Below are 23,628 nucleotides of genomic sequence, written 5' to 3' on the forward strand. Positions count from 1 at the left end.
TCCCATCTAAGAACATGGTATATCTCTCCATCTGTTTGTATCATCTTTCATTTCTTTCATCAGTGTCTTATAGTTTTCTACATACAGGGCTTTTGTCTCCCTAGGTAGGTTTATTCCTAGAGATTTTATTCTTTTTGTTGCAATGGTGAATATGACTGCTTCCCTAATTTCTCTTTCTGATCTTTCATTGTTAGTGTATAGGAATTCAAGAGATTTCTGTGCATTAATTTTGTATCCTGCAACTTTACCAAATGCATTGATTAGCTCTAGTAGTTTTTTTGGTGGCATTTTTAGGATTATCTACGTATAGAATCACGTCATCTGCAAACAATGACAGTTTTACTTCTTCTTTTCCATTTGTATTCCTTTTATTTCTTTTTCTTCTCTGATTGCCCTGGCTAGGACTTCCAAAACTATGTTGAATAATAGTGGCGAGAGTGGACATCCTTGTCTTGTTCCTGATCTTAAAGGAAATGCTTTCAGCTTTTCACCATTGAGAATGATGTTGGCTGTGGATTTGTTGTATATGGGCTTTATTATGTTTTTCTGTCTTGTTTTGTTTTTAATTTTATTTATTTATTTTAATTTTTGGCCGCATTGGGTCTTTGTTGCTGTGCACAGGCTAAGCGACGAGCAGGGGCTATTCTTCATTGAGGTGCCCAGGCTTCTCATCGGGTGGATTCTCTTCTCACAGAGCACAGGCTCTAGGCGTGCAGGCTTCAGTAGTTGTGGCACTCAGGCTCAGTAGTTGTGGCTCACGGGCTCTAGAGCGCAGGCTCAGTAGTTGTGATACATGGGCTTAGTTGCTCCACGGCATGTGGGACCTTCCCAGAGCACGGCTCAAACCCATGTCCCCTGCATTGGCAGGCAGATTCTTAAACAATGAGCCACCAGGGAAGCCCAGCCTTTATTATGTTGATGTAGATTCCCTCTATGCCCACATTCTGGAGAGTTTTTATCATAAATGGATGTTGAATTTTGTCAAAAGCTTTTCCTGCATTTATTGAGATGATCATATGGTTTTTATTTTTCAATTTGTTAATATGGTGTATCACATTGATTAATTTGCATACATTGAAGAATCCTTGCATCCCTGGGATCAATCCCACTTGATCAGGGCGTATGATCCTTTTTTTTTAAAATAGATCTTTATTGGAGTATAATTGCTTCACAATACCATGTTAGTTTCTGTTGCACAGCAAAGCAAATCAGCCATATACATACACATGTCCCCCTAACCCCTCCCTCTTGAGCCTCCCTCCCATCCTCCCTATCCCACCCCTCTAGGTCATCGCAAAGCACCGAGATGATCGCCCTGTGCTGTGCTGCTGCTTCCCACTAGCTATCTATTTTACATTCAGTAGTGTATATATGTCGATGCTACTCTCACTTCACCCCAGCTTCACCCTCCCACCCCATGTCATCAAATTCATTCTCTATGTCTACCTCTTTATTCCTGCCCTGCAACTAGGTTCACCAGTACCATTTTTTTTTTTAGATTCCATATATATATGTTTGCATACGGTATTTGTTTTTCTCTGACTTACTTCATTCTGTATGACAGATTCTAGGTCCATCCACCTCACTACAAATAACTCAATTTCATTTGTTTTTATGGCTGAGTAATATTCCATCGTATATATGTGCCACATCTTCTTTATCCATTCATCTGTTGATGGACATTTAGGTTGGTTCCATGCCCTGACTATTGGAAATAGTGCTGCAATGAACATTGGGGTACATGTCTCTTTTTGAATTAAGGTTTTCTCAGGGTATATGCCCAGTAGTGGGATTGCTGGGTCGTATGGTAGCTCTATTTTTAGATTTTTAAGGAACCTCCATACTGTTTTCCATGTGGTTGTATCAATTTACATTCCCACCAATAATGTAGGAGGGTCCCCTTTTCACCACACCCTTTCCAGCATTTATTATTTCTAGCTTTTTGATACTGGCCATTCTAACTGGCGTGAGGTGATACCTCATTGTAGTTTTGATTTGCATGTCTCTATTAATTAGTGATGTTGTGCATCTTTTCATGTGCCTCTTGGCCATCTGTATGTCTTCCTTGGTGAAATGTCTATTTAGGTCTTCTGCCCATTTTTTTTACTGGATTGTTGATTTTTTTTTGATATTGACCTCCTTTGTCTGTTGTTTCATTAATCCTTTGTCTGTTGTTTCATTTGCAAATATTTTCTCCCATTCTGATGGTTGTCTTTTCATTTTGTTTATAGCTTCCTTTGCTGTGCAAAAGCTTTTAAGTTTCATTTGGTCCCATTTGTTTATTTTGTTTTTATTTCCATTACTCTAGGAGGTGGGTCAAAAAAGATCTTGCTGTGGTTTATGTCAAAGAGTGCTTTTCCTATGTTTTCCTCTAAAAGTTTTAAAGTGCTCATCTTACATTTCAGTCTTTAATCCATTTTCAGTTTATTTTTCTGCATGGTGTTAGGGAGTGTTCTAATTTCATTCTTTTACATGTAGCTGTCCAGTTTCCCCAGAACACCACTTATTGAAGAGACTACCTTTTCTCCATTGTATATCCTTGCCTCCTTTGTCATGGATTAGTTGACCACAGGTGCATGGGTTTATCTCTGGGCATTCTATCCTGTACCATTGATCTATATTTCTGTTTTTGTGCCAGTACCATACTGTCTTAATTACTGTAGCTTTGTAGTATAGTTTGAAGTCAGGGAGCCTGATTCCTCCACCTCCATTTTTCTTTCTCAAGATTGCTTTGGCTATTCAAGGTCTTTTGTGTTTGCATACGAACTGTAAGGTTTTTTGTTCTAATTCTGTGAAGCATGCCACTGGTAGTTTGATAGGGATTGCACTGAATCTGTAGATTGCTTTGAGTAATATAGTCATTTTCACAATATTGATTCTTCCAATCCAAGAACATGGTATATTTCTCCAACTGTTTATGTCATCTTTAATTTCTTTCATTAGTGTTCTATAGTTTTCTAAGTACAAGTCTTCCACCTCTTTAGACAGGTTTATTCCTAGGTATTTTATTCTTTTTGTTGCAACAGTAAATGGGAGTGTTTCCTTAATTTCTCTTTCTGATTTTTCATTGTTGGTGTATAGGAATGCCAGAGATTTCTGTGCATTAATTTTGCATCCTGCAACCTTATGGTGTATGATCCTTTTAATGTGTTGTTGGATTCTGTTTGCTATTATTTTGTTGAGGATTTTTGCATCTATATTCATCAGTGATAGTGGTCTGTAATTTTCTTTTCTTGTAGTATCTTTGTCTGGTTTTGGTATCAGGGTGATCATGGCCTCATAGAATGGGTTTGGGAGTGTTCCTTCCTCTGAAATTTTTTGGAAGAGTTTGAGAAGGATGGGTGTTAGCTCTTCTCTAAATGTTGGATAGAATTCACCTGTGAAGCCTTCTGGTCCTGGACTTTTGTTTGTTGGAAGATTTTTAATCCCCGTTTCAATTTCATTACTTGTGATTGGTCTGTTCATGTTTTCTATTTCCTGCTGGTTCAGTCTTGGAAGGTTATACCTTTCTAAGAATTTGTCCATTTCTTCCAGGTTGTCCATTTTATTGGCATGGAGTTGCCTGTAGTAGTCTCTTATGATGCTTTGTATTTCTGCGGTGTCCGTTGTAACTTCTCCTTTTTCATTTCTAATTTTATTTATTTGAGTCCTCTCCCTCTTTTTCTTGATGAGTCTGGCTAAAGGTTCATCAAATTTGTTTATCTTCTCAAAGAACCAACTTTTAATTTTATTGATCTTTGCTATTGTTTTCTTTGTTTCTGTTTCATTTATTTCTGCTCTGGTCTTTATGATTTCTTTCTTCTACTACCTTTGGGTTTTGTTTGTTCTTTCTCTAGTTCCTTTAGGTGTAAGGTTAGATCGTTTATTTGAGATTTTTCTTGTTTCTTGAGGTAGGATTGTATTGCTATAAACTTCCCTCTTAGAACTGCTTTTGCTGCATCCCATAGGTTTTGGATCGTCGTATTTTTGTTGTCATTTGTCTTTAGGTATGTTTTTATTTCCTCTTTGATTTCTTCAGTGATTTCTTGGTTATTTAGTAACGTATTGTTTAGCCACTATGTGTTTGTATTTTTTATGCTTTTTTCCCTGTAACTGATTTCTAATCTCAAAGCATGGTGGTCCTAAAATATGCTCAATATGATTTCAATTTTCTTAAATTTACCGAGGCTTGATCTGTGACCCAAGATGTGATCTATCCTGGAGAATGTTCATGTGCACTTGAGAAGAAAGTGTAATCTGCTGTTTTCAGATGGAATGGCCTATAAATATCAATTAAATCTATCTGGTCTATTGTGTCATTTAAAGCTTGTGTTTCCTTATTAATTCTCTGTCTGGATGATCTGTCCATTGGTGTAAGTGAGGTGTTAATAAACTCCCCCACTATGACCGTGTTACTGTCGATTTCCTCTTTTATAGCTGTTAGCAGTTGCCTTATGTACTGAGATTTATAACTGTTATATCTTCTTCTTGGATTGATCCCTACTACAATTATGTAGTGTCCTTCCTTGTCTCTTGTAAAATTCTTTATTTTAAAGTCTATTTTATCTGATATGAATATTGCTACTCCAGCTTTCTTTTGATTTCCATTTGCATGGAACATCTTTTTCCATCCCCTCACTTTCAGTCTGTATATGTCCCTAGGTCTGAAGTGGGTCTCTTGTAGACAGCATATATATGGGTCTTGTTTTGGTAGCCATTCAGCAAGCCTGTGTCTTTTGGTTGGAGCATTTAATCCATTTGTGTTTAAGGTAATTATCAATATGTATGTTCCTATTACTATTTTCTTAATTGTTATGGGTTTGTTTTTGTAGGTTCTTCTCTTCTTTTGTGTTTCCCACTTAGAGAAGTTCCTTTAGCATTTGGTGTAGAGCTGGTTTGGTGGTGCTGAATTCTCTTAGCTTTTGCTTGTCTGTAAAGCTTTTGATTTCTCCATCGAATCTGAATGAGATCCTTGCTAGGTAGAGTAATCTTGGTTGTAGGTTCTTCCCTTTCAGCACATTAAATATATTGTGCCACTCCCTTCTGGCTTGTAGAGTTTCTGCTAAGAAATCACCTGTTAACCTTATGGGAGTCCACTTGTATGTTATTTGTCATTTTTCCCTTGTTGCTTTTAATAATTTTTCTTTGTCTTTAATTTTTGTCAGTTTGATTACTATGTGTCTCGGCATGTTTCTCCTTGGGTTTATCCTGCCTGGGACTCTCTGCGTTTCCTGGACTTGGGTGGCTATTTCCGTGTTAGGGAAGTTTTCCACTGTAATCTCTTCAAATATTTTCTCAGGTCCTTTCTCTCTCTCTTCTCCTTCTGAGACCGCTATAATGTGAATATTGGTGCATTTCATGTTGTCCCAGAGATCTCTTAGGCTGTATTCATTTCTTTTCATTCTTTTCTCTTTATTCTGTTCCATGGCATTGAATTCCACCATTCTGTCTTCCAGGTCATTTATCCATTCTTCTGCTTCAGTTATTCTGCCACTGATTCCTTCTATTTTATTTTTCATTTCAGTTATTGTATTGTTCATCTCGTTTGTTTGTTTGTTCTTTAATTCTCCTAGGTGTTTGTTCTTTAATTCTTCTAGCTCTTTGTTAAACATTTATTGCATCTTCTCGATCTTTGCCTCTATTCTTTTTCCGAGGTCCTGGATCATCTTCACTATCATTATTCTGAATTCTTTATCTGGAAGGTTGCCTAGCTCCAGTTCATTTAGTTGTTTTTCTGGGGTTTTATCTTGTTCCTTCATCTGGTACATAGTCCTCTGCCTTTCATTTTGTCTGTCTTTCTGTGAATGTGGTTTTCATCCACAGGCAGGATTGTAGTTCTTGCTTCTGCTGTCTGCCCTCTGGTGGATGAGGCTATCTAAGAGGCTTGTGCAAGTTTCCTGATGGGAGGGACTGGTGGTGGGTAGAGCTGGGTGTTGCTCTGGTGGGCAAAGCTCAGTAAAACTTTAATCTGATTGTCTGCTGATGGGTGGGGCTGAGTTCCCTCCCTGTTGGTTGTTTGGCCTGAGGTGACCCAGCACTGGAGGCTACAGGCTCTTTGGTGGGGCAAATGGCCAGCTTTGGGAGGGCTCATGCCAAGGAGTACTTCCCAGAACTTCTGCTGCCAGTGTCCTTGTCCTCACAGTGAGCCACAGCCACCCCCCGCCTCTGCAGGAGACGTTCCAACACTAGCATGTAGGTCTGGTTCAGTCTCCAGTGGGGTCACTGCTCCTTCTCCCTGGGTCCTGATACACACACTACTTTGTGTGTGCCCTCCAAGAGTGGAGTCTGTTTCTCCCAGTCCTGTAGAAGTCCTGCAATCAAATCCCACTAGTCTTCAAAGTCTGATTCTCTGGGAATTCCTTCTCCCGTTGCTAGACCCCCAGGTTGGGAAGCCTGATGTGGGGCTCAGAACCTTCACTCCAGTGGGTGGACTTCTGTGGTATAACTGTTCTCCAGTTTGTGAGTCACCCACCCAGCAGTTATGGGATTTGATTTTATTGTGATTGCGCCCCTCCTACCATCTCGTTGTGGCTTCTCCTTTGTCTTTGAACATGGGGTATCTTTTTTGGTGAGTTCCAGTGTCTTCCTATCGATGACTGTTCAGCAGTTAGCTGTGATTCATGTGTTCTCGCAGGAGGGAGTGAGCACATGTCCTTCTACTCCGACATCTTGAACCAATCTCCTCATAAGCAAGGTTTTTAAATGAATCGAAAGATACTGCTAAAGCATTCGGCAGAGTAGTGTTTAATGGGCATGTGAGGTCATTGTTCTTAAACTGGCACAAACCTAAGTCTAACTTGAACAGATTTATAAGCTTGTAAGAAGGCAGAGGAGTCAAAGGAAGGTTCGCTCAGCAGCAGGATCAAATCACACTATAAGCCCTTAGGCAGTTTGCTCCTATAAGGCAAGCAACTTGTCTTGAAACATCCTTATATCCCTAGCACCTAGCCTAGTGCCTAGCACAAAGTAAGCACTGGATAAATGTCTACCAATCTAAACTCCTAACTTTTATTTTCCTTTCTTGCTTTGCCGCAAGGTAAGAATACAAGGGATTCCAGACAGATCATGAGAAGATTCTCTAGCTGGTCAAAAGGTCAAAAAGGCTTCATAATCTTAGAGTTGCAGAGAAAGACTTTCAAAGAATGAACAGCAGAATCATAAAGACAAATATAAATATGAAATGAAAATTTTAAACTTCTTTATATCAGAAAATATAAACAAAATGAAAATTAAAATGACACTAGGATAACTTTTTTAAAACACAGAACTCTTTTTATTAATCTATATAAACTAAAAGTAACCATCTCTAAGGTAAATACTATTAAGTGATTTAGTACTTAAAAGAGAAATTAAAACACCTATGTGTTTGTATAACAGAATATTTCTAGAAGGAAGTTTAAGAATTCACAGATGTTGCAACTGGTATTCTAGAATGGAAGGAAGACATTTTTTCATTATATTATATATCTTATAAAATGTTTCAGTTGCTTACTATGGGCATATATCACTCTTCTAAAAAATGTATCAAAATGGAACCTACATCACAGGTTCTCATGAGAGTTTATGAGTTATGTAAACTTATATATATATATATAAAATATTTAGAATAGTCAATGGATATAAAATGCTCAGCACAGTAAGCAATATTTTAAGGACACAAATAGTATATTATATATAGTGTATACACATGTCTGCCCAAATCGACACAAGGGAAAAAGAAAATACTAAAAATGAACAAAGAATATGAAATATTAATTCACAAAAAATGGTCAATAAGTTTATGGCACATTTCTAATTTCCCTAGTAATCAAATGCAAATAAAAAAGCTTTTTCCCTTTCAGATTTATATAATTTTAAAGGACTGACAAAATCCACTACCAAGAGGTTGAAAGGAGACAAGCAGCCTGATACACTGCTCTTAGTGAGAATGTTAATCTGTACATGAACATCTCATTGGCCCAACAATTCCATGTCAAAGAATTTAACCTAAGGAAATATAAGACAGTTGGAAGAAGGGAACAGCCCCAGTTTTCCCCATACAGGATGCCTGAAACACCAACAAAAACCTGCAATCTTTGTGGCATGAAGAACCAAAGCCACTGGAAAGTGAGAGAGAAAATCCCAGAAAGGAGAGAGGGAGCACAGAGTCCCAGATTCTGTGGCTGACCTCTGAACCAAGCACTCATGAGGCACACTCCAAGTAGCCCAGCTAAGACTAAAAGAAATGATATTTGTGTTTCTACCCCCAACAGGAAAAACAGAGTCTGCAGTGTAAGTTCAGCCAATTTAACTGTTTCAAAAATGACAATACTCAGAGGAACATAATTCAAACACTCGAAAACATATCATTCACAATGTGTAGGATATATTCAAAATAAATATGAATAAAAACACAAGAAAATATAATGTATTCTCAAATGAAAAGGCAATCAACAGAGATGATCCCTAAGATGTCCCAGACATTGAAATTGGCAAAGATTTTTAAAGCAGCAATATCTATGCTCAAGGAAAATATTCTTGTAATGAATGAAAAGACAGGAAATCTCAGATAAATAGAAACTATAAATTCTTAATAAAATATCTGAAATTAAAGACTCACTGGATGGGCAGAATGGAGATGACAGAAGAAAGGATTAGTGACCCTTGAGATAGGTCAATAAAACCTATATAACGTGAAGAATAGGAAGAAGTAAAAGTTCACGAGGGCTTGGTATACACCATGTACACCAACACCTTCTTTTAAGGAAAGAAGCCCACATTAGTTACTATCATTTTTAAGAAGGTTTAGGGAGAAGGAGGGCAGTCAGACACATCACCACCTATTTTTTAACTTAATTTTTATTTTATATTAGAATATAGTTGATGTACAATTTTGTGTCAGTTTCAGGTGTACAGCAAAGTGATTCAGTTATACGTATACATATATCCATTCTTTTTCAGATTCTTCTCCCATGTAGGTTATTACTGAATAGAGTTCCCTGTGCTATACAGTAGGTCCATGTTGATTATCTATTTTATATATAGTAGTTACACTGGCCTGACTATTGTTACATGAGCAACCATGGAGGGATGGGCACAAGGTTAGCTAAGCGACTTCAAAGGTGGCTAGTGTGAATAAATAGTGGACTGTAAAGTCCCTTTTGACCAAGAACAACCTTTTTGGCTGGTCAACAGTACACTCCCCAACACTTCCTCCTTTACTTAAAATTTCTACTTCTTTTAATGAAAATAAACATGATAGTTAATAGTTTTCAAAAAGGCTTCATATTCAAGCTCCCTTTCTGATTTTAATTCTCATTACAATATCATAAGAAAGGGTGGGAAATACGCCTTCTCTTTTCTGATGGATCATACAAAAACATGCCTGAAGTTATAGGGTTACTAGAAGTAACTGACTATCCTATGCTTTTATTCCTGATCTGTTCCCTTTCCTACCTTTAAAATCCAAAATGTGGGTACAGTTAGAATAAGATTATGAGTTTAAAAAATTCTAGTTCCTTCTTTGTCTCATCTCAAATCCTTAATAAGGGACCATCTTGTGAACAATATTCTGAAGCCAGATTATAACTTAATCACGGAAAATAAACAACAAAAAAGAATTGAGGGAATTCCCTGGTGGTCCAGTGGTTAGGACTGTGCGCTTTCACTGCCTAGGGTGCAGGTTCAATCCCTGGTCAGGGAACTAAGATCCCTTAAGCCAGGTGGTGCAGCCAAAAAAAAAAAAAAGAAGAAGAAGAATTGAATGTAACACATTTCATTTCCATTCCTTTTGTGTTTTTAAACAACAAAATCACAACTAAAACAGCATTTGAAAAGCAAAGATATTCACACTTGGTTTGAGGTTCCCCTTTCTAGTCCATCACTAACCCTGATCTACCCTGAGGTACCAAATCAGTCATGTTCTTTGGCCTAAAAAGATGAGACAGCAACAAATAAGAATGGAAGGGAGATAGACTAGAAAGAGAAGGAAATGGGGAAAAAAGGCCAACATTTTAAATAAGTGACTCTACTGCAATCTGTACTTTATTTCCTTTCAGTGACAATTATACCTTACATTTGAATAGAACTGTAATATATTTTTCAAGGCATTTTCACATTCTATTAGAGCCAGTCTGCCCCCGTAATTCAAGAAAAGAAGCATGGAAGGTACAAATAAGAGTGCTTCATCTGACAAAAAAGAATCAGTGGGCTGTCAACCCAAATTTCTTGTGGGGTTCAAGGTGTTTTAATAAGCTTTTTAATTTGAAAAATGTGGAATTACAAAACATGACAAATGTAAAATTTTGAAAAGAGATTTGATTTCCTTACCTGAAATTGACATGCACATTTCAAACCATCTCCATCTTCTTTACAGACTCCTCCATATTTACACGATGATTCATCACAAACTCTTATATCAGATTCCCTCACATTTAATTCTGTAAAAGAGGAAACATTGTTTCATATATATTTGTCTTTTTTATCCAAAGGTACATATATAGATGAAAGAAAAAATCTTTACACCTCATTCACAAGTATAATAATAAGACACAACATACAAAAAACAAGTTCTACTGGACACAAAATGTTCAAGATTCTGCAAAGAGAGTCCTACATAATAATATGCCTAAAAGTATATAAAAGCAAAGAAAAATAAAACTCAGGATTTCATATAATTCCCAAAGATAAATCCAAAGAATCTTTATATTTTTCCTGCCAAGAGCTTAAGACAGTCTTCTTACTACTGTCTTAACATTTTAGATTATTTTTTTAGTGTTTAAGTTACTTTTAAGGATAAAAAATAATAACTAAAAAGAATCTTGATTCTTCTGGTACCCAAAATAAGTTTTGGATGATCATTATTCACTCTAGAACAAATAAACAGTTTTAATTACAAAAGAATTATGAAGTAAGCTTGAATCTCATACAACAGGAACATATGGAGCATTTACATGCAAAGAAAGATTCAAAATCTTTCTCAACTTAAATTTTTTAAATGACTGATTTAATTTTACTACCACAGGAAGCAGAGCCTATCAATAATACTAGTATTCTGTGGTCATTCTGTGCCTGTTCCAAAACTGTCAGTCTTATTCTGGAACTATCAAAATAATCTCTCTAGGAAACGTAATAAACTGCTTCCAGGTTAATGCTAAGTAAAGCAGCCAATCACATGGAATTGGGTGAAAACCACTACAAAGACAATTTTCATATCCTCCCTACTGGGAATGAGAGCTGTAACAACAAATGCACTTATACAAACAGTAAACAAATGGTTGCTTAAAAATTCATCCCAGTGTAGAGGTGAACTCATGAGTCTGGGAGCAGAGAGGCCTAAGTTAGCTTCTGACCCTGTGGCTCAATAGCTGAGAGACTCTGGAAAGAGCACAAGATCTCATGAAGCTCTAGATGGAGACAAGGTCTTGGCAAACAGATCTCAGCGAGCTTTTCTCCAGCAATCCTTCCTCCCTGGTTGTTTTCTACTTCTAGACTTCAAATCAGGACTCGGTGGACTGAGTCAAGGACGTTCTACTTCTCTATCTAGTGACATCTGTCCTGGTTGACCATCATTTCCTCTCTCTGCCCCACTTGTCCTCAGTGCTCTGCAATGTGTCTCAGGTCTCCTCCTCCTAGCTGACCCTCCAACGAGCTGGCAGTCAAGTACCTAAATACACAAGGAGTTGAAAGTCACAGTACTTATTTGAGAAGCCACTCTGCACCAAGCACTGCACTAAAGTAAGCATATGTCTATGTAACTATTGGTTACAAAAATTTTTTCTTCTTTTCCTTAAGTGGATATCAGGTGCACAAAATTGGATTGCTCTAAAGTTCAAGCATATGTGTAAAATTTAAAAAAAAAAAACATGAGTAGAAATGAAAACTACAGGAAACTAATGCAGCTGTTTTGTTGCTCTCTCTGTTTCTCTCACTATTCAAGGCACAAATGACCATCTTTCTATTCTTTCATCCTGGCTCTGGAGGCTTTATGTTCTTGGTTTTCCTCAACTCCCACTTTTTGCTTGTTCTTCTCTTCCCCGCTTAACCTCTTGCATTAGCTCCTGAGGCTCAATCTTAAGTGTGGGTGTTGCTTTTTTCAATCTGCCTACATTCCTACTGGGAACCTGCACAAGGTCCGGGTTCCAATTACTGTCTAATGTACATTGTAAAACCCAAGGAAGATAACTATACATTAATAAAGAACTGCTCTGGAAAAGAAGATAAGAATGCATAATATCTTTGCTCAACCACAGGCTTCATCAATTTAAGGGACCATAGAAATAAAAACAATTGCACAATTTGAGAAATAAAATTTAGTGTATTTCTCTTATTTCTTTTCTTTGTAGCCTTAAAGTTCACACTGGGTTCCAATACAATCACACATACCAAACAAGAACAAAGTTTTTATTTTGTCCATGGGTCAAGATCATGCTCTGAGTTAAGACTTGCTATCCTGGCTTGAGATTCTTTTGAGTTGCAATGTTTTACCTGTTGCATTTTAAAAGTGCAACGAGATTGCAATCTAGAGCCTAAACCCTCCCTGCCACTAAGATTCTCACATCTCTGTGAGAGTTGTTCAAGCATCTGTTTGCATGAGGGACGAAGGAACATTTTTAGAGAATAATCATCCTTACTAAAGTGAGGCAGAAAAGCTCAGCCTGATAAACAAAGCCTTGGTTGGAAAGGAGGAGTGATCCCAAGCACAGGGTGGTATCTCATCCAGACTGCCCCAAAGGGTCATCATGACGAGACCGAGAGGCTAACAATGAGAAACTAAAGAATGCCTTTCACTAAAAACTCTGAAGCACCCAAACAATCCCACTCCTGGGCACATAGCTGGAGAAAACCGTAATTCAAAAAGATACATGCACCCCAATGTTCACTGCAGCACTATTTACAATAGCCAGGACATGGAAGCAACCTAAATGTCCATCAACAGAGGAATGGAAAAAGAAGATGTGGTACATATATACAATGGAATATTACTCAGCCATAAAAAAGAACAGAAATAATGCCATTTGCAGCAACATGGGTGGACCTAGAGATTGTCACACTGAGTGAAGTAAGTCAGACACAGAAAGACAAATATCATATGATATCGCTTATATGTGGAATCTCAAAAAAAAGGGTACAAATGAACTTATTACAAAAAAGAAGTAGAGTCACGAATGTAGAAAACAAACATATGGTTACCAGGGGATGGGGGGGAGGGATAAATTGGGAGATTGGGATTGACATATACACACTACTATGTATAAAATAGACAACTAATAAGAACCTGTTGTATATAGCACAGGGAACTCTACTCAATACTCTCGTAAGGGCCTACATGGGAAAAGAATGTAAAAAAAAAAAAGTGGATACATGTATAACTGATTCACTTTGCTGTACACCTTAAACTAACACAACATTGTAAATCAACTATACTTCAATAAAAGTTAAAAACAAAAACAGGGCTTCCCTGGTGGCGCAGTGGTTGGGGGTTCGCCTGCCGATGCAGGGGACACGAGTTCGTGCCCTGGTCCAGGAAGATCCCACATGCCGCGGAGCGGCTGGGCCCGTGAGCCGTGGCCACTGAGCCTGCGCGTTCGGAGCCTGTGCTCCGCAGCAACGGGCTTAGCTGCTCCGCGGCACGTGGGATCTTCCCGCACCAGGGCTCGAACCCGTGTCCCCTGCATTGGCAGGCAGATTTTTAACCACTGCACCACCAGGGAAGTCCTCCAACAGTGTTTTATGAGAGGCCCGCGTACCACCAAAAAAAAAAAAAAAAAAAAAAAACCAAACAAAGCTCTGAGGCAACAAGACACAAAGAGCTCCACTTTGATACCCACATGACAAGATATAAGAGGGGTAGAAAAGGGGCTAGGACACCTCACCACCCCTGGCGCAGCACACCTGGGCAGGCCAGCACAAAGCCAAGGAGACAGTGGTGTCAGGCTCCAAGGTGCACCTCTGATGTCTAGGGGCAGGTACCAATGCGCAACTTCAGGGGCAGCTAACATCACAAGAAAAACAAGACATGCTGTGTGGCAGCGGCCAGAATACATTAGTGAGCCTACATGGTACACCCCTGGGTAACTCCAAAATTAAACTTGGCAAGGAGGCATTCTGTGGGAGCTAGAGGTCCTACATTAACAGGTAAGGGTGAAAAGTCATGAAATTCTGATTATACTGGTTACTTGTCATGTTTTATTTTACACCTATCTTGCTATCAAATCCATGCTATTTTCATGTGTGTTAATGTGGTAAATGTGATTATGTAGTTAGTTGATCAGGAAGCAATTATGTATCTCCTATGTATCTAATATTATGCTAAGAATTTGGGATACACTGGAAAGAACATAACAGGGAGCTTATGATCTTGCTAATAACATGTGGAACAATAAGTGATTAATTCAATATAAATATAGTCTATAATAAGGGGGAAATTGTGTTGTACAGACTATGTTTGCTCTAGGAGTTTCAAGAAGTAGGAAATAAAAATAGATTTGAAGTATAGGGTGCAGTGTCAAAGATGGCAAGACTTGCACTGACCTTGAAAAATTAGTAACACTTTTTCTGATTATAAAACTAATATAGATAGTATCATTACACAAAATTTAGAAATGGCATTGTTTTAATTGCCCACAACATGTGGTAATATTAAAAGAGAGAGAAAAGAATGTTCTTATCTATGAACAATGTAAGTGAAAGCAGAGACACAAATAATTTAATAGTATGCATAAATATTAATTATCAGTGGTTCCCAAACCATGTTCCTTAGGAAAACTCGTGTCCTAGACTATAATGTACCTTCATTAAAATCAAGTAGAATTTCAGTTTCTCATTTGAAAGGGAAAAGCTTCAATGGAGAGAATGTTCTCATTTTAAGTGAGTTTTTTTTTCACTTAGATTTCTTAAACCCTCACTATCTGAGATACTTCCTTGCTAGCTGTCAACAAAACCAATGTTCAACAAATAGGTAAAGAATATTAATAGAAAAATTCCAACAGTGTTTTATTTTTCTTAATGTATCTTTTTTTTTTTTTTGGCTGCGTTGGGTCTTTGTTGCTGCACACAGGCTTTCTCTAGTTGCGGCGAGCGGGGGTTACCCTTTGTTGCGGTGCGTGGGCTTCTCATTGTGGTGGCTTCTCTTGTTGCAGAGCACGGCATCTAGACCACAGGCTCAGGAGTTGTGGCACACGGGCTTAGCTGCTCCGCGGCACGTGGGATCTTCCCGCACCAGGGCTCGAACCCGTGTCCCCTGCATTAGCAGGCAGATTTTTAACCACTGCACCACCAGGGAAGTCCTCCAACAGTGTTTTATGAGAACACAAGATCATGAATGTCACAAGCTCACAAACATACACTTTAAATTGTTTTGTCATTGTGGCCGTCGTGGCTAATTGCCTACTTTGGATCTATTCTCTCCTTCTTACTTAGTAAGGGAACCCCAATTTTGTTCTGGGAAACAAGGTACTCAGCTAAGTAATCTATTTCCCCAGATCCCTTGTTGTGTACCACAGTTGATATATAAGCACTGTCCATTCTTCCTTCCTTATTCCATTCTTTGTTCTGCTTGGAAAGTAAACCTCTTGCCTAAGGTTGTGGAAACCATCTTACATGCGTGAAGGTGAAAGCTACGAGCTAAAGATGGTAGACCAGACAGACGGAGCAAGAGTGTGGAGAGAATTATGGAATCACCACACCCACCCTGGATTTCATCCCTCCAGACTTACTGTTACGGGAAATGAACACATAAAGTCCTTATCATTTAAGCCACTATTGGTCAGGTCACTGATACATGTAAGTTAAAGACAATCCTGACATAATGATTGCATGTAAATTTAAGATAAACATTTCTAAGGAAAGTCTTAAATAATCTGGTGCTACATCACAGTTTACATGATAAAATTACATTATCAAGAGCATCACAGTTTACATGATAAAATTACATTATCAAGAGCGTCACGACTTTCTGGTGCTCTGACCCCTCCCAAATTTGAGAACTACTGCCTTAGCTCAAACTCAGTATAGTAGGAATTCTATATTGGGATCATCTTCTGAATGTTACTTCTTTTCAAGTATTCTGTTCAGTACCAGGCATCAAGAGGGCACTCTACTACCTGTCAGTGATGATGATAACTACACACCTGCCTTCCTGAGCCCAAAATGGAAATTCAGCAAAAAGGATGAGCCATTTCTAAGGCCCTCAAAACTCAGTTCTCCAAATAGAAATATTTTACACAAGGAATCACTCAGCAGAGTGGCTCAAAACAGAAACACTTTGCTCTGGTTACAAATGTGCCAGACATATAATTCTCTAAATGTAAAACTTGTCTCAATTTTCATTAGCATTTCAAAGCTGGGGAACAATACACAGTAAGCGAAGGAACCCTACTTACTGTGAACCTGAACTGCCAGAATCCCCAACTTTTGGCAGCACTAACTAGGTTCAGGCTGCAGTTCAAAATGAGACCTATTAGCACTCCAGAATGATGTGACTTTCCTACCACCGTTCCAATTAAACAGAAGGTAGTTGGAGGATCTTATGAGTTAGCTAGAAATTACAGGAGCCAAAAGTGAATTCACTTTGGAAATGTTACGACAGAATTGAGGGCTTCTCAGTCTCGGCACTACTGACATTTTGGGTTAGCTACTTCTTTGTTGGGGGCGGGGGCCATCCTGTTCACTGCAGGATGTTCAGCAACATCCCTGACCTCCACTCACTAGACGCCAGTAGGATCAGCTGTAACAACCAAAAATGTCTCAACATTACAAAACGTCCCCTAGGGAACAAAATCACCCCCGGGTTAGATCCACTATAAAAGATAAAATGAAAGGCTTTACATTTAATTCTCTAACACAATCATTACAAAGAAAGTAAGTCAAATAAGCAGCAATCTGCAAGATCTCTGCACATTACTACGGCTGTTTTTCATTTCAATAGGAGGACCTAAATATACTGCCTCCAAGTTTATGTCAAGTCCTGGCTCAGAGTGGGTGCCCCTCCTTTAATAATGTCTTAACCTCTAGAAAGCCTGGCTTCTTCCCCCTTCATATCAAAACTCTATCAAAGGTCAACATGACCTCTACTCTAAAGATCCATACCTTTTTTCTTAGTCTTACAACTCTTTTCTTGACCTTTCTACAGCAATTGACACACCTGGCCTCCCCTTCCAAACGAATCATCTTGATTATCCCCCCAACTCTCTGACCACTTCCCTTTTAATCACTTCTTTTCCCTTCTCCTACTGCTCAGTCCATGTCACTCTTAGAATTTATTCCCAATTTAATCAACTCTCCAGATTAACCAAAGTGTGCTTTTCTCTGTAAAACATACAAACCAATGCCCATGGCTCAATGAATCCTCAAGGCTACTAGGTCACTCTCTAGAACATTCACGAGTACTTTAGCTCCAACCAGGAGAGCAGCTCTTGTGCTTCAAGAGTCAGTTATGTATGTTATACAGCTTGTGTATGCCAACTGTATTTGTTATTGTAATTCTGTGGTTTCAACTCTTCATAAGAGTGAAAATAAATTGTTTCTATGAAAGCAAAATTGAATTCTACAGAAAGACTTAAGATGAGTTGCTTTTTACAAATAGCTATTGCCTTAGGTGTAGGCAAGATAAAAACCTAGATTTTTGTATCCACAAGTCTTTAAGTTCCTTTTTAAAGACGTTAGAACTGGAATGTGTACTCAATGCATTATGAATCTAGTTTATTCAAGAAAGGGGAAATTCCAGCTCTTCTCAAAGAAAAATTCTGGGACCTCTTTCAAAATACTGTTTAATAAATATATATTTTTAAGTTAAAACGCTACATGCATTTATGAATTATTTTGTCACTCCACACTTAAAAAACTTTGATTAACCAACTACCAAAATCTTAAAGCACTGAGACAAGACGGCTCCTACTATATATAAAAATATTCTGCCCTCAGCCATCCCATTGTGATATCTCATTTTACTTCTTCTCTCTCAGCATTCTCATGCACTCCCACCACTCAAGTCTCCAGTTGCTTTTCCCCAACCTTATTAAGCCACTTCCATCTGCTTTTGCCAATGCTATTTCCAGCCTTCAGAGCATTGTTGGGCAAAGTCCTATAAATGAATAAATAATACTTAACAATAAGTATTCTTTAAGTACTTATCAACACGTGGAAATTTTCAGTTCATCGCCAGTTGATTCCTTATTGACTCCCCTCCAGGACATGTTCAAACTCTGTACGTCGTTCTTAAGAAAATGTCAATGGGTTTATTCTCATTCTCTAGATGTTTATAGTATTTGGGAAAACCTGCATACCAATCCAGTCTTACAGGACCCCTGTAGGATGCTTTCACTCCCAAAAACACCCCAGCTTGTTCACGACCCCATATCCAACTGCCTACAAGACAGTTCCATGATCTCTACACTGAAAACAGTGGAAATATTAAGAATATTTAATGTTTAAATATTTAAACATTAAAATATCACCAGGAAATGGTGTGACACAGCCATGGAACATTAAACAGCTGTTTAAAAGGTTGTATATATTATATAGCAATGTGGAAATAGCTGATGAATGTCAAGTGAAAAGGCAGAAGACAAAGCTATACACATACACCAAGCTAATGTATAAAAAACACATATAAGGGGCTTCCCTCGTGGCGCAGTGGTTGAGAGTCCACCTGTCGATGCAGGGGACACGGGTTCGTGCCCTGGTCCGAGAAGATCCCACATGCCGCGGAGTGCCTGGGCCCGTGAGCCATGGCCGCTGAGCCTGCGCGTCCAGAGCCTGTGCTCCGCAACGGGAGAGGCCACAGCAGTGAGAGGCCCACGTACAGCAAAAAAAAAAATAATAATAAAACACATATAGGAAAATCCAGCCAGGAAAAAACAAAAGTTGGTTAACAGGGGCTGTGTTTGCACCAGTTGAACATGGATGATTTTTTCTCTTTAGAAGTTTCTATACCAGTTATATTTAATGGGGGAAAAGACTCAATGTGATTTCAAACAACCCCAGAGACAGCTTGCCATACAATGGACAAAGTGTGAGTTTGGGGGTCAATACGGGCCAGGTTCACATGTTGGTGCTTCACATTGTAGAGTATACCACCTTCCCTAGGTATTGTAATGATTAGATGAGATAATGTATTAAAAAGCAACAGTACCTAGAACAAGTAGGTATACAACAAAGATTCACTTCTTCTCTTTCCCCAGACCAGTTTGAGAGATACCTTTAATGACACAAATCATTGAAAATCAAACAACAGATCTATCTAGGAAATGTTGACTTCAGGGACTTCCCTGGTGGTGCAGTGGTTGGGAGCCCGCCTGCCAATGCAGGGGACTCGGGTTCGAGCCCTGGTCCGGGAAGATCCCACATGCCACGGAGCGACTGGGCCCATGCGTCACAGCTACTGAGCCCACGTGCCACAGCTATTGAAGCCTGGGTGCCCTAGAGCCTTAGAGCCTGTGCTCTGTAGCAGGGGAGGCCACCGCAATGAGAAGCCCGTGCACCACAACTAGAGAAAGCCCGTGTGCAGCAACGAACATCAATGCAGCCATAAATAAATAAATTTATTTTTAAAAAAAATGTTGACTTCAGTCTCAGCAAATGAGATGAATTAGGAATTAAATTCTCTTCAACTTGTTTACTAAATTAACCATATTACATTACTGATTTTCTGCTATAAAGATATGAGGGGGAAAATAAACTGCACTCATACTTCATGATATAAAACCAAAAGCAGTTTACATTAATATTAAATAGCATCCGCAGCAGAGATGACTAAAAGTTCTCTAAGCTATATTTAACGAAGGAAATTCACATGTGCCACATAATTATCTGACTCCAATACTTTTCATCCCATTCTGCACACTACTGCCAAACCACCCTTTGTTAAACACCACTTTGATCATGTCAATCCTCTACCCCAACACCTACAATCATTCCCTGCTGCCTACTTCAATTCTAAATTCCTCTATGTCAGTATGCTTCAGGCAAGGTGATGGGGAGGACAGTCTATTGCAGGATCAGAAAGAAATACCTAGATCTTGAGCTGGGTATTAATGGTACCCAGGGTCTTTCTAGCCCTTTCAAAGATCTCGAACTTCAACACTCTCTCCCTTACTATTTCTCACTAGCTTGGCAAACCTGTGTGCTTCACTCTCACAGATATATAAACTGAAGTCCTATATGGTTGCCAGGGGACAGGGACAGAAGAGTATTGGGACTGTTAATAGGTATGGAAATTCTTTTGGGGGGCAATGGAAATGCTTTGTAATTAAATAGTAGATAGTGGTGATGGTTGCATAACTGAATATATTAAAAAAAACACTGAATTGTATAAAATGGTGAGTTTTATGTTATGTGAATTTATATCTCAATAAAAAATTAAAAAGTTTAAGAATCAGAAAAAATAATCACGTTACCTAAATTAAAAAAAAAATGAACAGGCATTATAATTCAGTGTTTAAGAGGCAGACCCTAGAATCAGACCTCCTAGATCAGTATCCTGGCTCTATCACTTATCAGCTATGTGACACCTTAGTAATTTACCACTCTGTGCCTCCGTTCCCTCATCTGTAAAATGGGGACAATAACACTAGGGACAATAACAGTACCCATCTCACAATGTTGATGAAGGATTAAATAAAGATAGGGAAAGCACTGAGAGCAGTGCATGACACGTCGTAAGTGCTATGTTAAGTGTTTGCTATTATTTTTTTATTAACACCAGCTCTGGAGAAGGTGTGGAAAATGAGCACTCAAACCAACTATACCAGTATAAATTGGCAGAACCTCTCACAGGATAATATGGCTGTATACATGGAAATTTTAATTGTCTCTATGCCTTAACCCCACAATTCTATTCCTAGGAAATTATGATGGGGATAGAAGACAAAACATATAAAAACGTAGGTACAAGATTGGTAACATCAGCTTTTTTTTTTATAGCAGCAAAGTGGAAAAAAACCTAAGTGTCCATATGTTGGGAATTAATTAAATAAGGTATTGATGAAATATTATGCAGCCATAAAAGTATGCAGCAGAAACACATACACTGATATGGAAAGACCAAAATCCATTATGAAGTGAAAAAAAGCAGGTTATAAAATTATATAGGGACTTCCCTATGTTTACATAAGTATTTTAAAATTCTGCATGTATATTCAGTGTATTTCCTCCATCAAAAAATTTAAAATATCAATAAATAAATCTAAATACAAAAAAACACCCTCTGGTTCTATTTCTTTTTTCTTTTTTTGGCCGCTCCACATGGCTTGTGGAATCTTAGTTCCCTGACCAGGGATCGAATCTGGGCCCACAGCAGTGAAAGTACTGAGTCCTAACTACTGGACCACCAGGGAATTCCCATCTCTGGTTCTATTTCAAACCATTATTCCTTAGTGTCTGCAATACCAAATGGAATGGGAGGTAGCCAGAAACCAGAAGTCACCCACAAGGACAGAAATCTACAAAACAACCTGCAAGTTGGCACGGAAGAAACTGATATTAACTATTCTAAAAGAGAACTTTAAAAAGACTTCACAAACTCTGGTGCATTAGAAAGAGTTCCAGATTCAGAGTTTTGATTATTTGATTAAGTAACTATATAATCTTGGCCAACACTAAATCTCTCTGAGAAATCCCAGTTCCCTAGAGTAAAAATGGGTATAATAATCACTCCTCTGAGGGTTGCAAAGATTAAATGACATCTTTACAAAAGACCACTGGAAACTGTAAAGGTTACTTCTCCCCTCTGGGACAGAAACTCTGATACAACCACAACCTTAAACCATGGCAAACTGTTATAAAATAGTGAATAATTTTTTTAAAACTAAGTTTAATTAAATGGTAATTAGGAAGCACTTATGGTCTGAACATGGAGAAGGAAACAATGGTAAACATAATGGCACCACCTAAAAAATATCTCAAACTACTTTAAAGTGAAAAAAACTATGAAAAAATGAACACAAGACACTAAACAAAGACTGAGCTGACTTGTGAACAATAGAGGATCTAAATATACAATAAGGCTAGAAACAACAGAATTGAAATAGAAATAACAGCAGTTTAGATTCACTTGTAAAACAGTATTATACGAAAGCTGACAAGGCAAAATAAGGTAAACTGAAAAATTCCAAAAGATCTGTCCTGTGAACAATAGTGGCTCTAGGTTAAACAGCATATGCCAAAGCAAACACCCATATCAAGGAAAAAGTTCAAACTTTTTCTGGTATAAATTGAAATCGTTTCAGCATAAACATTACGATACTGCAGAGGGGAATGGCAATCATCACAGACTTCTTCTTTACATTTTTCCATATTCCTCAAATTTCTTATATCAAACAAATACTGCCTTTATAACAAAGAAAAAAGGTGTGGGGTTTTTTTTTCCTTTTTTTTTTCTTTTCTTTGCTTTTTTTTTTTAAACCATGGAAAAGAAAGACTCAGAATATTTGCACAAAAATGAGAAAAATGGCGCCATGGCTGAAAAGTTTCTGAAGGCAGAAGAATATGTTAAGAACTTTAGAATTCAAAGACTGATGAAACTACTGAGCCATGAAAAACACATGACACTTGTAAAAAGGAAATAGATTCAAATAGTAACAAAAGATTAACAGTAAATCATCTAATAAACTAAAAGCAAATACTGAGGGAGTTTTAAGATTTAAACATAGAATTTCAAAGTGCATGAGAAGAAAAATATGCAAAATCCTAAATGCTTCGTTTCTCCCATGAGAGAAGCTAATGATGGAATTAATAGTAAAAATAATGAAAATAGTTCTGCTAAAACAATGTTTCTAATAATGTAAAAAAGGGGGGAGAGGGAAGGAGGAGGTAAATGGGTTGACATTATCTCCCAATTCAGCTTTTACAAAATTGAGGGCTTCCCTGGTGGTGCAGTGGTTGAGAATCTGCCTGCTAATGCAGGGGACACGGGTTCGAGCCCTGGTCTGGGAGGATCCCACATGCCATTGAACAACTAGGCGCGTGAGCCACAACTACTGATCCTGCGCGTCTGAAACCTGTGCTCCCAACAAGAGAGGCTGCGATAGTGAGAAGCCCATGCACCGCGATGAAGAGTGGCCCCCACTTGCCGCAACTAGAGAAAGCCCTGGCACAGAAACGAAGACCCAACACAGCCAAAAATTAATTAATTTTTTAATTGAAAATTTACACGCCATTAGAGAAATCACATATATAGGAGAAATGAGGGATAACATATATGAACTTAAAAGATGGTTGGTTATAATAAAAAAGACAATAACAAGTATTGGCCAGAATATGGAGAAATTAGAGCCCTCAGACATTGCTGGTGAAAATGTAAAACGGTGCAGCCACTTATGAAAACAGTTTGGCAGTTCCTCAAAATGTTAAACATAGACTTACCATGTGACCCAGCAATTCTACTCCTAGGTATGTACCCAAGAAAACTGAAAACATATGTGCACACAAAAACGTGTGCATGAATGTTCATAGTGGCATTATTCATAATAGCTCAAAAGGAGAAACAAACCAAATGTCCATCAGGTGATGAATGGATAAACAGAATGTGGTATTATCCATACAATGAACTATTATTTGGTCATAAAGAGGAATGAAATTCTGAAACATGCTATGACATGGATGAACCTTGAAAACATTATGCTAAGTGAAAGAAGCCAATCACCAAAGGCCACATATTGTATGATTCCACTT

At 38.1% G+C, this 23,628-nt stretch overlaps 1 protein-coding gene across 3 annotated transcripts in view; it reads right to left on the minus strand.

Moving 5' to 3' along the window:
• Positions 1–23,628, minus strand: part of TMEFF1 (transmembrane protein with EGF like and two follistatin like domains 1) — a 93,594-nt gene that overhangs the window by 57,490 nt on the left and 12,476 nt on the right. For all 3 annotated transcript variants that reach the window (XM_060300690.2, XM_030829852.2, XM_060300691.2), the window contains exon 2: positions 10,288–10,397. In XM_060300690.2, coding sequence (XP_060156673.1) covers positions 10,288–10,397 — 110 coding nt within the window. The remainder of the gene's footprint in view (positions 1–10,287; positions 10,398–23,628) is intronic.

This window comes from Globicephala melas, chromosome 6 (genome assembly GCF_963455315.2).
Source record: "Globicephala melas chromosome 6, mGloMel1.2, whole genome shotgun sequence".
NCBI lineage: Eukaryota > Metazoa > Chordata > Mammalia > Artiodactyla > Delphinidae > Globicephala > Globicephala melas.